The sequence below is a fragment of the Scardinius erythrophthalmus genome (assembly GCF_964197995.2).
Source record: "Scardinius erythrophthalmus genome assembly, chromosome: 6".
Lineage (NCBI taxonomy): Eukaryota > Metazoa > Chordata > Actinopteri > Cypriniformes > Leuciscidae > Scardinius > Scardinius erythrophthalmus.
Genome location: NC_138226.1, coordinates 38,304,521 through 38,320,397, shown reverse-complemented (window position 1 = coordinate 38,320,397; position 15,877 = coordinate 38,304,521). Strand labels below are relative to the sequence as shown.

At 38.7% G+C, this 15,877-nt stretch overlaps 1 protein-coding gene across 1 annotated transcript in view; it reads right to left on the bottom strand.

Annotated features, from left to right (window-relative positions):
* Positions 1-15,877, bottom strand: part of myo3b (myosin IIIB) — a 154,554-nt gene that overhangs the window by 34,025 nt on the left and 104,652 nt on the right. The window contains exons 28-29 of the mRNA XM_081369161.1: positions 9,306-9,357; positions 7,969-8,074 (exon numbers count right to left, since the gene is read on the bottom strand). Of these exons, the coding sequence (XP_081225287.1) occupies positions 7,969-8,074; positions 9,306-9,357 (158 nt within the window). The remainder of the gene's footprint in view (positions 1-7,968; positions 8,075-9,305; positions 9,358-15,877) is intronic.

Below are 15,877 nucleotides of genomic sequence, written 5' to 3'. Positions count from 1 at the left end.
GCTTTGGCACATACTACTTTGTCATCTTTATCGGACGGATCTGTCGCGTGCATCCTGTCACGTAAACTGCCCTGTCAATCATCTTGTCACAGTTAAAATCCTCTATTAAATCTAATTTAATTTCCTACAGTTCCGGAGAGAAATGTAGTAGCACGTTCATCTGCCAGTGGGTCTTTCATGGAGACTGTCCTCATGTGTTTGCAATTTGAATATAATAATGCATTTAAAAGTTGTTAGCTTCGGACGTCGCTCAAATGCCTCTGGGCGCAATTGGATAGACCTAAAACCAATCAGAGCGATTGTCATTGTGTAGAGCCCGCCCCAACGTTTCTGATTGGTGCCGCGATTTCGACGGATTAGAAATGTCTTTGCCAGACTACTTGCAGAGCAAATCTAAATTTGCCGGAAGTTGTCTGGGTTTTCCCAGGCTAACATATATGGTCTGCCTCCTATGTTGTCATGGTGTTTTCATTGTGTTTTTCCTGTGACCTAGTTTTCCCCAGTCTGTTTAATTAGTTATGTCATTCACCTGTACCCTGTTAATTTACTAATTAAGTTCCTTTGTCTGCTCTGTATACTTAAACCCCCATTTCTCTCTTAGGGGCTGTTTTGGCTATTTACACGTCACCATTTTCAAATAAAAACGTAAAAATTTGTGTGCGTTTTAGCCGTTCGTTTACACGACGACGGCATTTTGGGTGCCTGAAAACATAAAGTTTTCAAAGTCCAAGTTTTTGAAAACAGTCTCCGTGTAAACAACACAAATCTCTGACGACAATGACGTTATGCACATGCTTTATTTTTTATTGTTTTTGTGAATCAGTCTGAATGGGGATTGTATTGAAAATGGTGTCATCTGTATGCGGAAAACTCAAAGGAAAAGCGTATGGTTTACCACCTGGTTCCTTGTGAGAGTTTCTAATACACCACGTAACTATATACATATATGCAAATAATCTATATCTATGATTCATTAATAATGTTTGCAAGTGCTACCATAAAAGCTCATTATTTTGATATGATGGCATGGTTTCGTCTAGATCAGAGTTACTTATGTAACAGTTTCAGAACAAATCAAAGAGAAGATTTTGGCTTCAGCCCAAACCAAGATTAAATTTATTTGGAGACAAACTACCTAAAGGAAATGTGCACTTCCTGAACTTAATCCACCAAAGTGAGTGAAGGCACACTAACTAGGGTTGACACTATCTGTTAGTGTGCACACAGTAATTTGTTTTGTTACTCATTTGTGCTAATCCTGTAAAACTTTTGATCTTGTACTCGATGATGCATTCAAATGACATGTTCAGAGGTGTGTTTCACAGCCAACACACTGAGTAAAGCCCAGATCAGACTATTCTAACACTCCCACTCCCCAGAACCCTTCAGGCCAATGTGCAGGCCTGCCATCCACACGCAAATAAATTGGAGAAGGCAGCATAAAGTGTTTCTTTCTAGAATTTTCTTCATGCCTTTCAAGGACACTTATGTATGTGGAATAACACATCATTGTCTTTATATGTCCATACTTCATGAGTGCAAGATAGTTCTCTTCTGTTGCTCCCTCTTCTAAAAAGGATCAGACTTCATGGTATATGAAAGCTGAGCTCCTTATGTTAACCCGCTTTATAAAGATTATGCTTTTGGTAAACATACATGTCAGTAGTGAGAAAACAAGAAAGGTAAAGTATTATGCTGAGGGGCTGAAAGAGAGAGAGACCTTAACTTTCGATCTCTACTTTGAAGGAATTTCCCGGTTATTTCCAAACTAATTGTCTATTCTTCACTTGCTGTCGATTAGGACAGAAAACAATTTCAACTAGTTCTTTAAAAGAAACAAACATAAAACAAGTATGAGAAGTATACATTAGCATATGGGCATGCCCCCGAACCCCCCTAAATACCTCACATTCGGGACCTCAGTGATTATAAAACACTGCCATATGCATGTTACTGGATGAATGAATTAAAACTAGTTAATAATGAGCATTACACCATAAACTAATTTCTTTTTTTTTAAATCATACCCTCATTGGGGGCTGAGCCCCCCTAAAATGAAAATCTTAGAATCGCCCCTGGGTTACACTTTATTTCGATGGTCCACTTTATATTACTATATAATATATTATATTACTTTATATGGTCCTACTAACTATAAGTAACTTTGCAACTACAGTACATGTCAACTAGCAGTCATTAGAATATTAGTAGACTGTAGTAGACTGTTAGTAGACTGTCCAGCCAGATGATCCGACGGTTGCTGCTCGCATCTCAGGCTGCCTGACAGACATTTCTGGCTGGATGAAGGACCATCACCTTCAACTAAACCTTGCGAAGACAGAGCTACTCGTGGTCCCGGCCAACCCAACACTTCATCACAACTTCACCATTCAGCTAGACTCGTCATCCATAACTCCATCTAGGTCAGCCAGGAACCTTGGTGTGGTAATTGATGATCAATTGAACTTCACAGACCACATTGCTAGAACTGCCCGGTCATGTAGATTTGCCTTGTACAACATTAGGATTACAACATTCTATTCTGTTCTATTCATAAACGAAATAAAAAAATTAACATTCACTGCGTTGGATTAAACTGAGAAGGGTCATAGCACTTATATATTGTTGTCCTACTGTTAGTTTAACTGCTTCTATTGTTCTCATTTGTTAGTCGCTTTGGATAAAAGCGTCTGCTAAATGAATAAATGTAAATGTAAATGTAGACTGTTAGGTTAGGGTTCGGGTTAGTATAATAAGATGGCAATACTCCAATGACTGCTAGCTGACGTGCAGTTGCAAAGTTACTTATAGTTAGTAGAATGTCTAAAATGGACCATCAAAATAAAGTGTAACCTGTACCTTAATCTAATACTTTTAATTTGAAATTATTACAAAATCAATCATGAAACAAGTGTACCTTCTTTAAGTACACTTAAATGGCTTTTTTATTTTATTAATATTATGTTATCTGCATGGACAGTTTTTCTTTAAAAAGGGATTTGAAGTACACTACAAAAGTGCATTCAGTACAATCACACTTTTTTTTTGCAGCAACAAATAGATTAAAATGCAAAACTATGGCACTTAATCTTGGCACACACTAGTATGACACTGGTGCACAATCGTTTAGCAACCCTTGTTATCCGCAGAAAAAAGTAAACCCAGATATTATCGCTTGCTTTCTGCTTGAGGATACCAGGGAAGGATGAGATGCAACGTGATGCAGTATACAACTGAGTACATAGTACAGAATACTCCATCCCATAATGTAGTGCACTCGTCCTGTTTCCAAAGTTCTTTCTGAATGCCTGTTATTTCCGAGCCCTACACTCTTTCTCTCACTGTGGAGGCTTGCAGCAGGGAGAAAGGCATAGGCACGATCACTTTAAATGAACCACAAATGTCATGAATGAGCCAGAAGCTGCCATTTTTAACACCCTCTGGACTTATTATTTATTCTGCCAGAAATTCAGGAATATTTACAAAAAACTTTAACTTCAAAATCCAATTTTCGAAATGGTAACTGGATGCTACTTTCTGTAATAACCTATATGTTTGCAAATTTCTAACTGTTGTTATTTCTGTTTTGACTCTGAAATTAACGAATAATCTACTACTGATTTCTGGACCAATACATCACATGGACAAAACAATAAAACATATTTTTTTTTGTGACGTCACAATCAACATGTCTAAAACAAACAAAGTGGCACCCATGGCTATCACATGACGTAAAATGATGAATTTGTGTTTATACAGTAGTTTTGACAAAAGGTGTATTTTTTATAATAAAATTAAATTTGTCAGTCTATCTCTTGAAAAAAAAAATGGTTATGATTTGTGATATTTGGCTAATGTAATGCATTTTAGGTACTAAAGGTACTAAAATGTACTTTTTTTTAGTACTTTAAGGTACTAAAAAATCTGCAGTCCTTTTTTTTTTTTATAAACTAAGGGATGAATCAAAATTATTGTCTGTGGCAGTGGAAACAATGCTGTCCATAAAGATTAAAAGGGTTAGATCTGCTAAAAATGGAAATTCTGTCATCATTCACTCACCTTCATGTTGTTCCAAATCCATTTGTTCACCTTTGGAACACGAATCAAGATACTTTAATGAAACCTGAGAGACTTCTGTCCCTCCATTGGAAGTCTATTCCACCAAAACAATGAGACTTCAAAAGTTCAAAAAGACACTGAAAAAGTAAAACCATATGAATCGAGTGGTTTAATGAGGTTTTTTGAAGAGACATAGAGAACAGATTTAATCTATGCTTTTATTCACGTTAAACATTGATCAACACGCATACATAGAGCACATGGAATACTGAAAACTGTTTGACAAGCAAAAACCAATGAGGCTTGTTCTTGGGAATCACACAATCACGTTTGATCAATGTGGCTTGATCTCGCATTTATGATGATTGTGTACGGATCATTTTTATGATTTCTTCATGAACTTTGAAGAAATCTCTCAGGTTTCATTAAAATATAGTCTGCAACACTTTAAAATAAGATTATATTTGTTGATTGCATTAGTTATCATTAACTAACAGTGAAAAATACATCCAAAGTATTTATATATCATAGTTATTGTTAATTTTAACTTAAAATCAAAAGTTAATATTGTTTCATTGACATTAACTAACAAATTTTAACAAAGATAAACACTTTACCAAATATATTGCTCATTATTAGTTAACTTTAGTTAATACATTAACTAATGTTAACTGATGGAACATTATTGTAAAGTGTTTCCATATCTTCATTTGTGTTTCAAAGATAAACGAAAGTCTTACGGGTTTGGAAGGACATGGCGGTGAATAAATGACCGAAATTTCATTTTTGGCTGAAGTAACCATTTAAGATGTGAATAATCCAGCAGGCTCTAGTGTGTGTACTGAATCTACATCATTAGTGTAGAGTTAAAATCATAGAGCATGTGAAAAGGTGATGATTTTCTGTCCAGTCAGAAGCACACACCACATTCTGACACAGCCGGGATCAGATCAGAGAGTCAGCAGCACTTAACGCCCGATAGAGACAGCAGAAGAGTGTGTGGGTCTCAGAGTAACACATTGGCCATGACCTCCCGAACATTTGATAAGGAGGGGTTAGACAGGGATAATGTGTGTGTGTGTGTGTGTGTGTGTGTGTGTGTGTGTCTCTAGGGTGACAGCAGCAGGATGAGAGGCAGGAAGTGAGCAGAACTCCAGACATCTGGCACTGCCGTCTCCCCTGACACACACACACACACACACACACACACTCTGATCTCCTCCGATCAAAGTCTGCCCTGCTTACTCTTCCACAACACACACATCCACACAGCATCCACACACACTTACACGTGTTCTCCTCACAGACAGAATCAAGTCTTTAGCTTAGCCAACAGCTCCTCTGATGAAGGCATCAAACTGTGATCTAAAACTAGTCAGTGTGTGTGTGTGTGTGTGTGTGTGCTGTATCTCAGGGCAGTCCAGTCAGCAGTTCTGTTTTTTTTGCATACTCAAGGTGAGGTAATTTGACTTAAACTGCTTTAAACAGCGAGAGAGAGTCATGCTGAGAGATCTTTATCCTCCAGCACCACATGAATGTGAATACAGTGAGTGACAGACTGAATTGTGAGAACAGCACAACTAGAGCTGGACAGTGTTGGTCATCAACTTAATTAACACTAGTGAAAACTACTGTAGCACCAGCAGTGGCAAAGCTGGAAATCTCCAAGTGTGTGGATACTTGTGAATTAGGGTGAACCCCTATTGTGTGCCTCTATCCAATAATATTATTTAGAATGATGTCATTGTGGGTTTTTGAATGATTTTTGAATTTCAGTTAGGGTGACATCATCACACTTGAAAAGATACATTTATACTAAATATAAATAGTTGGAACCCTGAGAAGGGAACGAGACACTGCGTCTGAAGCACATGTGGAACTAATCCAATCCTGATTGGCGGAAAGATTGGATGGAAATATGAAAGTATGCGTCCTTTAGATTAATCTTGACAGACCTTATCGTCAATATTTTGAACCTGCATCTCGGGTATCAACGGGGTGGCGTTGCACCAATCAGGATGGGGATAGTTGCACATGCGCTTCAGTCGCATTTTTCCTGTCTTCCGTTTAGTAGTCATACCGCTCTTTATCGTTGATTTTCATTCCATTACTTTTCAAGACTTTTCATGTAGTTTAATATTGAATTCCCTTGATTGAAACCCTCTTCGTTTTGCTGCCAGATACAACATACCTCCAGAAAACCAATCATTTATGCAAAACCGTATTAATAATAATCATTAAAATTAATGATTGAGTCACATACAATCAGAAGTGACATTAAGTGTGTTTGTGAGTCTGTGTGAGAATATGATGAGAATGTCATCTCCAGTGTGTGTGTGTGTGTGTGTGTGTGTGTTCAGACAGACAGGATGAGTGGGGTCACCTGTTCTCAGTCTCACAGAGTTAGCGCGGCTGTCTAACCCAGGCATGCTGTGGTGATCTGACAGTAATCCGAAGCCACTGCAGTGCGGAGTGTGTGTTACATTATCTGTCTTAATCCGGTAATCCGCGGACACACAGCTAATCTCAATCCCACCCCCGCACACACCTTCCTCAGTAATCACTCTAATGATGGACCCCGGCAACTGATCCCAGCAGCGCCGCCCCTGATTGACACACCTTCCCTCTTCTCTGTGTATACACAAACACACACATACACACGCACGTGCACACACACACACACACACACACACACACACACACACACACACACACACACACACACACACACACACACATGCACACACACGCCGGGTTTCCATGTTTTAAGGGGACTTTCCATAGACCTAATTTTTATACTGTACAAACTGTATATTCTCTCTCCTTACACTAAGTACCCATCACACAAAGCTTTCTGCATTTTTACATTTTCAAAAAACATCACTTGGTCTGATTTATAAAGCTGTTTTCCTCATGGGGACCAAAAAATGTCACCACTAGGACAAGGATTTCAGATATTGACATTTTAGTGGGGACATTTTGTCCTCATAACGTAAGGTTTACCAGGACACACACACACCTCCCAGGCAGCTCTCATTAATGAAATTCACAGCCCAGGGCGAAATACAAAGCAAACATATGTTCAGCAAATATGTGTGTTTTGGTCTCTGTGTCACTGTAACTGGGAGTGTTTAATAGAGTCACTGGTGTGTGCGAGTCTTTGATGTGATTGGTGTGTATTGTTACCCCCCCAAAAAAAAAAATCTTTACAAAGACACACACCTCTCAGCAGAACATTTGCGCTCCTCATTCAAGCTTCAAAAAGCACCATAAAGTAGTCCATTTGACTCGTGATCTATATAATAGATTTGTGTGATGAACTAAAATTTAAGCCGTTATTCACTAAAAATCTTTTTTGCTGTAGCTCTCAGATCTCTTTCATCCACACCAAAAAAGAAGTGTTCAATTATATCAAATGTGCACTTGTAGTGTACTTCTTAAAAGTATATTAACTTAAGTCCTGCTCTAGTGTTTCCAAAAAGTTCAGCTAATTGTTTAATACAAATTTAAACTATAAAACATTTTTATTTAATTGCAAATAACATCAAGCAACCAAGTCAGAAAATATATAAGTTTTTACTTGAGTACTCTTATTAAAAGAATGCTAGAGTGTACTTTTTTCACAAGGGATTCTCCTCAGTACTCAAACTTTGATTTCAGTAATTATCTCGCGTGTGACGATTGGTCATGCTTTCATTTTATGAAAAAAAAAAGGTTTTTCAAAATGTATTTCTTTCTGGAAGGAATAAAGTCAGTCTGGAACAACATGAGGGTGAATAAATGTGGAATAATTTGTATATCTGTGTTTTTTGGTCAGTGCAAATGTGCGCTTGTGTGCGTGCAGTTGGGACTATGAGAATGTTGCAGACACACACATGTGAATGTGTGTGTGTGTGTGTGTGGACTCACCTTGCTTGCTCAGTGCCGATCGCCCCTGCAGCCCGTCTCTCTCTCTGCTGTCACTCAGTTTGTCTGTCTTCAGCACAGACGCGTCACTGGAGCTGACAGACACAACCTGAAAAGAAAACGCACACACAAACACACACCCACGTCAACAGAAAACACATCAAGAAACAAAGCGCACAAATACAAACAAGCGCATCATAATGAATAAAACAGCAGCAGTCTTTTGTGTGAATGAATTGAAGTGATTTAATAAGAGCAGGCTGCTTTTGAGCATCCATTAACACACAATGTTTTTGCAACAGTAAGTGCTAATGCACTGGTACCCGAGCGCTCTCTCTCTCTCTCTCTCTCTCTCTCTCTCTCTCTCTCTCTCTCTCTCTCTCTCTCTCTCTCTCTCTCTCTCTCTCTCTCTCTCTCTTGTCACGCTCATTGTAATGCAGGAAATAACGGAGGCCGTCCTCGCAGACTTCCACACACATTTAATTTTATCTTTGAATAAAAGAGCTATAGGAAAGAATTAATCTGCTTAACATTTCTAAGTACACCCTCCAAAGGAGCGGGCTGTTTTAATCTTACATATGCTCAGCAGAGTTACTGGCAAAAACTGTACGTTTTCTTCATCTCATCCTTTCAACATCAAATGGCGAGCAGCAAAAATTGGATCAGACTTCAAAGCTCGGCGATGTGCTCCAAGTCACAGAGTGGCTCTACTATTTCACATATTGAATTCGAGTAGGATATCAAAGTCCTAGCAAAGAACCTCAGGTCTTTACTGGAAAAAAGGGGCTCCAACATCTGTAGAGAGAGCAGCGAAAAGACAAATCACCTCAGGGAGAAGTCAGCGTTTACTCTCTACCACGCTTTTCCAGCCTTTTGATTCACTCCTTCTCTCTCTACCTCCCTGGGTTCCTCTCTCTCTCAGTGGAGAATGAATTCTCTATGAGGGAACTGTCTCTTTTGTCTCAAGGACCGCGCTGTTTGATCTGAGGGTTGCTCTGTGTAATATTCAGTGCAGTGAGGTGACAGTAGAGTTCAGATTAACATGAGCCGTATCAGACGTGCAATTAAAGGAATAGTTCGCTCAAAAATGAGATTTCAAACCAGTATATTTTGAGGATGGTCATGCTGCACTATTCCACACAATAAAAGAGTAAACCAGTGACCAAGGGCGAAAGGACAAGAAGCACCATAGAAGCAGGGGAAACCTTTACGGTGCTTTTTTGAGTAGCAACATGGCAGTTCTGCAAAACGTCTCTTTTTATGTTCCAAGGAAGAAACAAAATTATACATGAGAGTGAGTAAACGCTATTCCTTTAAATTCTGGAATGATCATATCTGACCTTTTCATCTGAGATGAGATTGGTGGAAGATCTTCTTTCAGGTGTGGATTGTCTGAGGACAAAAATAATCACAAAATAATCAGAATTCCTGTTTTCCTCATTCATTTCTATAATACTGAGAATTTTTTTTGGTTAAATACAAGATGATTCTTATCAGATTACGGCATTTATTTCTACAGCACTTTTATTGTGAGTGTTCTGTGTTTCTACATTGTCTGCTGGATCACATCTCCTTCAAACCATTGTAAACCTCTGTTCTGCAATCACTGTGCGGCACTGAGAGGAAGTCCAATGAAGTCTAGTCTCATTCTATGAGCAGCGAACCAGAAGAAAGGCCCAGAACATCATGAGGAACAGCTCATGTTCTCCACCAGGTCCAACTGCGTCATTACGCTGTATATGTCATTGTATTTTTATTCTGGTCCTGGTTGTTATTCCACTAAATGATTGTTTATTTTGCAAGTTGTATATTTTAATCAGTAAATCATTAACCAGTGTTGGGGGCAACTCATTTCAAGAAACTCGAAAGTAACTTTGTTTTCCCATTTATTGACTGACAGCTCTCCTGTCCCCATGTTGAGAGACATTTGGGAATAAGTGCAGAGGCGTTGTATGTGAACATGATGGTTATTGTAGTTCTAGACTATGTGAGCATGTATTTACTCATCTCACTTGCACAAAAAAATAATCAGTATTCCTCAAAATGAATAAAAACAGTGAAATACAAATCAGAATACTATGCAAACCAGCAATAAATAAATATGTTAAATAAAACAAATATTTGTATGCATTTAATCTCACTTTATTGACCAATGTACTTGCTGCTGATCTTCGATGATTCAGCAAAAATGTCTTTAGATTTTTTGTTTTTATTCGTGAAGTTTATTCTTTGCCCTCTACTGTACATGTGTGAATCTGCATTTCCTTCAGCCTTATTATTTAAATTTTGGTGTGAAAGGGCTGATACATTTGCCCAAAATATAACTTTTTTGTTATAAAAAAACAACAAAAAAACAAACCCAGCCAGGGTGAGAAAAAGTAACGCAAAAGTAACGTTACACATTACTTAAAAAAAAAAAAAAAAAGTAATTAAGTAATAAGTTACTTTTTCAGGGAGAAACACAATGTTGTAATGCATTACTTTTCAAAGTAACTTTCCCCAACACTGTTCATAACAGTGCTGCGTATAGCAGTTTCTGTGTTTCTTATGAGGAAAAAAAACCTTAAAGTCCCCCTGTGGTGAAAATCAAGTTTTTAATGTGATGTTTTTAATATGCTTTAAGACAAACCATGTACTAATTCATTCAAGTCAACACCATTGTTGGGTATTTTCTTCTTAAAACTGCAGTGAACCAAAGACAGTCTCAAAAACACGCTTTGAAATCGCTTGTTTCTGACGTCACAAACTACCTTGTAACCAATCAGATCAACGTGTGATCGTCAACGAGTGGATCTCTGAGCTGGTGTGAGTGGAGGCGGGGCTCATTTACATATTCATAGAACCGCGTATACTAAATGAGGCAAGGGTGTAGAGTTACATTCAAGCAAGAAAAAACTTTTCAATTTGTCATTTTTGTGATCAAAGACGAGTTTTAATGGATACAATTATTGACTACAGGGGGACTTTAAATATCTAATGTTTCAGAAGAGATATCAACAATGCCTCAATGTGCTCAGATTCGCCAAGGCATTCTGCAAAAGTCAATGTAAACTCAGACATTTTGAATGAACCAAAATGAAAAACTTAAAGTTCCCTATCTGTCAGTCACTTCGACGAGGTGTCTTGATTGTTACGCCATATTAGTCCACCCAGACTTGGTTTTCGGAGCTCATGCTCCTTGCGACAGCCCTTCTCTGGCTCTCACCCTGAGCAAGTACCTTCTTTCTCAGGGACGGGGCACAATCTGGCACCCGCGCCCATACCTCTGAAACCTCCATGTCTGGCCCCTGGATGAGACGCAGAGGACTAGAGTGATAGACACCATCACTCAGGCTAAAACCCCCCTTTACGAGGCGGGCCTAAAGAGTGTTCTTGCTAACTGGTGTGCTTCCCGAGGGAAAGACCAACAGAGATGTGCAGTCGGGTCAGTGCTTTTCTTCCTGCAGGAGAGGTTGGAGGACCAGCTGTGTCTCCTTCCACCTTGCAAGGGTATGTGGCTGCCATAGAGGCACATCATGATGCAGTGGATGGTTAATCTTTAGGGAAGCACGACCTGATAATCAGGTTCCTCAGAGGTGCCAGGAGAATAAATGCGGGATGAGGCAGACTCAGCCTTGTTGTAGCTGTGTCCAGTATGTGCCCTGCATGTTTACTTGAACCATACACAGAGCTTCAGAAGCTCGGAGCAACTCTTTGTCTGTTTTGGGGGACAGCAGAAGGGGAAGGTTGTCTCAAAACAGAGGATTGTGGATACAATTGCCTTGGCATACCAGGCCCAAAGCATGGCGTATCCCTTAGGATTGTGTGCACACTTCACGAGAAATATTGCATCCTCCTGGGCTCTAGCAAACGGCACCTCTCTAACAGACATCTGTAGAGCAGCAGGCTGGGCAACACCCACTACCTTCCAGAGATTTTATAATCTCCAGGTTGAGACAGTTTTATCCCGTTTGCTATTGGGTACGAACAGGTAAGTTATGGACAACAGGTCAGGTGTACTGCTTGCACACAGCACCTTCCCATCCCCGAGGTGATAATGTGCGCTTTTTTTGTCCATGTGAGTTCCCTGTACTGGCGAACCCTGGACGTGAGTTTTCTCTCAGCACCTTGACAGTTGAATTCGGTGAACTCGTGATATATGCCCTTTTCAGGTCAGCCTGTATACTTGAGATAGGTGCTCCATATGTAGCGATTCATTGATGGTAATCCCATATGATGTATTGTCCACGATACAGTTTCCCTAACGTTAAACCCGTTTCTTCCCTATAGGCCGAGCTCTGTCTGTGCAGCCAATCGCTGCATTTGTAGTAGTTCCTCCTTTTTCAGGTAGGACCTACCACAGGGACCTCTTTCCATGTGTGGTAGGCTACTTCCCAGTAGGTAAGTCCATGTGATGTATTCTCCATATATTAACCTCCCTTAGGGCAGGATGTGGTCTCTGTGGTGTTCTTCCTCCTATCCAGGAGAAAGAGCGCTTCTCCAGTGTTAATTCTGGTCTGCACAGCTGTGAGAGAAAAGGTCAAAAAGACTGGCTGAAGTGACCTATTCCCATGGAAAATACTGTCCTCTCTGTCCCTGTGTGGTCCAAAGGACTACACGTCTTACATGGGCCGTTAGGTTGGTTACAATATTGAGAGTGCGCTTATTACCCATAAATCATTCGTTCATCGTTTTTTACATTTTAAAATTTTTATAATGAAAGTGGTAAAAAAAAAAAAAACTGTGAATTTTTATTTACCAAAAGAACTCAAACCAACAAGAATTTGGCTTGACTTTTCATTTAGGGGTTGAAAATGAATAAACAGCTTGAATATTCAATCTGTCCATGTGGACGGGAATGAAACGCCTCTTTCAGTTTAAAAACCAGATTAAACCGTGCCGTCATCAGCTGTTCCTCAGTTCCTCAAAGAACAATAGTTATATGCTGTTTCTGTTGTACGGATTCCTAAAGTGTTTATTGCAACTATATTTCATCTCTTTCTCATCAAACAACCAGCCTAACGAATGGCTTGACACAAACCGTACTGCACCAGGCAGGTCCGGTGTTCTGACGACGCGTGTCTATAGGTGAACTAGGGCGGCAAGAAAGAGAGAGATTTGGAATGATTGCACTTATAACAAGAAGTTATCACCCCATTAGTTATTCTTAATCTAAATTAACTTTCCTTCATTATAGTAATGCCACTCCCGTCCGCCTGCACCCACCACACCCGAAGCGACAAAAGACAATAGAACCCATTATAACCAGTGATGTTGTCTACACTGGATGCGGCACAACATGACAAATCCACAACAGTAAACTGATGCCTCGTTCTACTTGTGACGTATTCCAAGCACTTGCCATACTTCTCATTGGAAGGACAAATGGATTTGCAACGGTAACTTTGTCGCGTCCAGTGTAGACACTGTGTTTGAGCGGCAAAGCACCCTGAAGCACATCCAAATATATCATCAAAACGAATAAAACTATCCGGACATAAAAACAAAAGATTGCAACTTTTACTGCTTTTAACTGGATTTTATTCGGTCCAATGTTGTTTGTACCCCAACGTTCTTCAACATATCCGCAGATATAATTCAGGCTTGAAGTTACATGAGGAGTAATTTAAAACAACATGTCCCATTTCGTCTACTTTCTGAGATAATTCCTCTGAGAAAAGACCCAGAAGTAAATTTCACATATGTCTCCACTAGGGTTTCAAAAGAGATCTTAATAATGTGCTGAAATTTTCCAAAATAAAGTAAAAAAGCCTGTAATCAAAAGTGAGAAATCTCAAAATGACCTGAAACATTGTAAGACCAATTATCCCAGTTATTTTTTTAATAGTTTGTCAAAAAAATTAAGCAAATTATTTGTGTATATTTGTTCTCTCTAAGGACTTTTAGGACATAACACCTGATATAAAGTTGATGCTCAAATAAAACGTACAGATAACTCTCATGTCCAACAGCGATCAGTGCATTAACATCACAAAATTTGTTGATGAATGCAGTTGCAGTTGTTCCAGACATGTGACCCAAAGATGAATTGATGATGAATTGGAAAAGAAAAATCCCTTGTGTGAATAGTTTCATAACTTCATAAATAGATGATCTTCTGAGTACATGTGAAAACATCAATGACATCATCATCATGTTTCTCCGAGGCACCATCTGTGACATAACTATTTATTGCAATAACTCTGATGTGCATTGGAACATGTATGATTTAACTGCACAGACACACACACACACACTGACGTCAGCTGGTGCTCGAACGGCGTGATAACATTCCTGTCAGCTAATGAGCATGTAGGTAAGTTTATGAACTTTACAAGGGAAAATTGGGCCAGTTGATGTCAAAATAAATCTATAACGTTCCTCTCCAGCTCTGATGAAACAGAATAGCAAAGTGTGAGGTTTGAAGTTTCACCACTGAGACTTCTGATATAAACAAGCATTGAGAATCCCCTCTGATAGGCCAACTGGCTGGAGGATACACACATACACACACACACACACACACACACACACACACACACACACACACACACACACACACACACACACACACACACACACACACACACACACACACACACACACACACACACACACACACACACACACACACACACACACACACATATATATATACACACCCACCCAAAACACTGGGAGGGTGGATGAAAACTTTGGATTTTTTTTTAAAAAACAAGTTATTACGATATGATTGTCAGCTGTCTTTGTGCTACACAAGTCTGAAAAAATTATAAAAATCTGTGTGCTGTAGTACGTAGAGCACATCTCATTTTAACTGAGATCAAGCTAAAAAGCGTCTTTGACAAAAAAATAATAATAATAATAATATTGTCAAAGCTATGGAGTGGTTAGTGCACTTGCTTTGACACTTGAACTGTTGTGCTAATGTGGGCAATACAATGTTGAGTGCAGTTTGTGTCATGTCTGAAAAAACAAAACCGCACAAACCACAACACACCCACACACACACATACACACACACACACACAAAACAATAACTGTGGTGCTTATATGGGCAATGCATGGTAGAGTGCACTTTATGTCTTGTAAAAAATGAAATAAAAATTTAAACCAAAAACAAAATACAAAACAACACAAAACAACACAAAACTCAACAGAAAAAAAGTGCACAGTTGCATGGTTGAGTCTAATTTATGGAAGCTTGTTTCCAGACAAGAATAAAAAATTTTAAAAGATAATTGTGATTTTTAATCTCACAATTACGAGTTTATTTCTGACTTTATTTCTCGGAATTGCGAGCTTGCATCTCTCAATTCTGACTTTTGCGAGTTTGAGTTTCAGAATTGCTTGATATAAAGTCAGAATTGCGAGATATAAACTCCCAATTGCAGGATATAAACACAATTGCGAGAAATAAACTTTGCTCACAATTGCGAGTATATATCTTGCAATTCTGACTTTATAACTCACAATTGCAACTTTATATAAAGCAATTCTGAAACTCAAACTCGCAAAAGTCAGAATTGAGAGATGCAAACTCGCAAAAGTCAGAACTGTGAGATAAGAAGTCACAATTACCTTTTTAAATAAAAAAAACAAGCTTCCATCCCATTTTGTGTCGTGTCACAAACCACAACAACAACACAGAAGAAAAAAAAAAAAAAGAAAAGTAATGATAATAATTAAATCCGTGTTTTTTGTGCATGTTTTTTTTTTTTTGGCAAATCAAAATCCAAAGTTAATAATAATAAAAAAAAAACTTTTGAATTATTTTTTATAATGAGATGATGACTATTGATAGTTTGACTATTCAGAATTCTGTTGTACATGTACTTGCATTCAATAACACTGATCATCAGTTTATTTTTTAACACCGCAACATTCTGTGAGAAACTGTGTGTGTGTGTGTGTGTGTGTGTGTGTGTGCGTG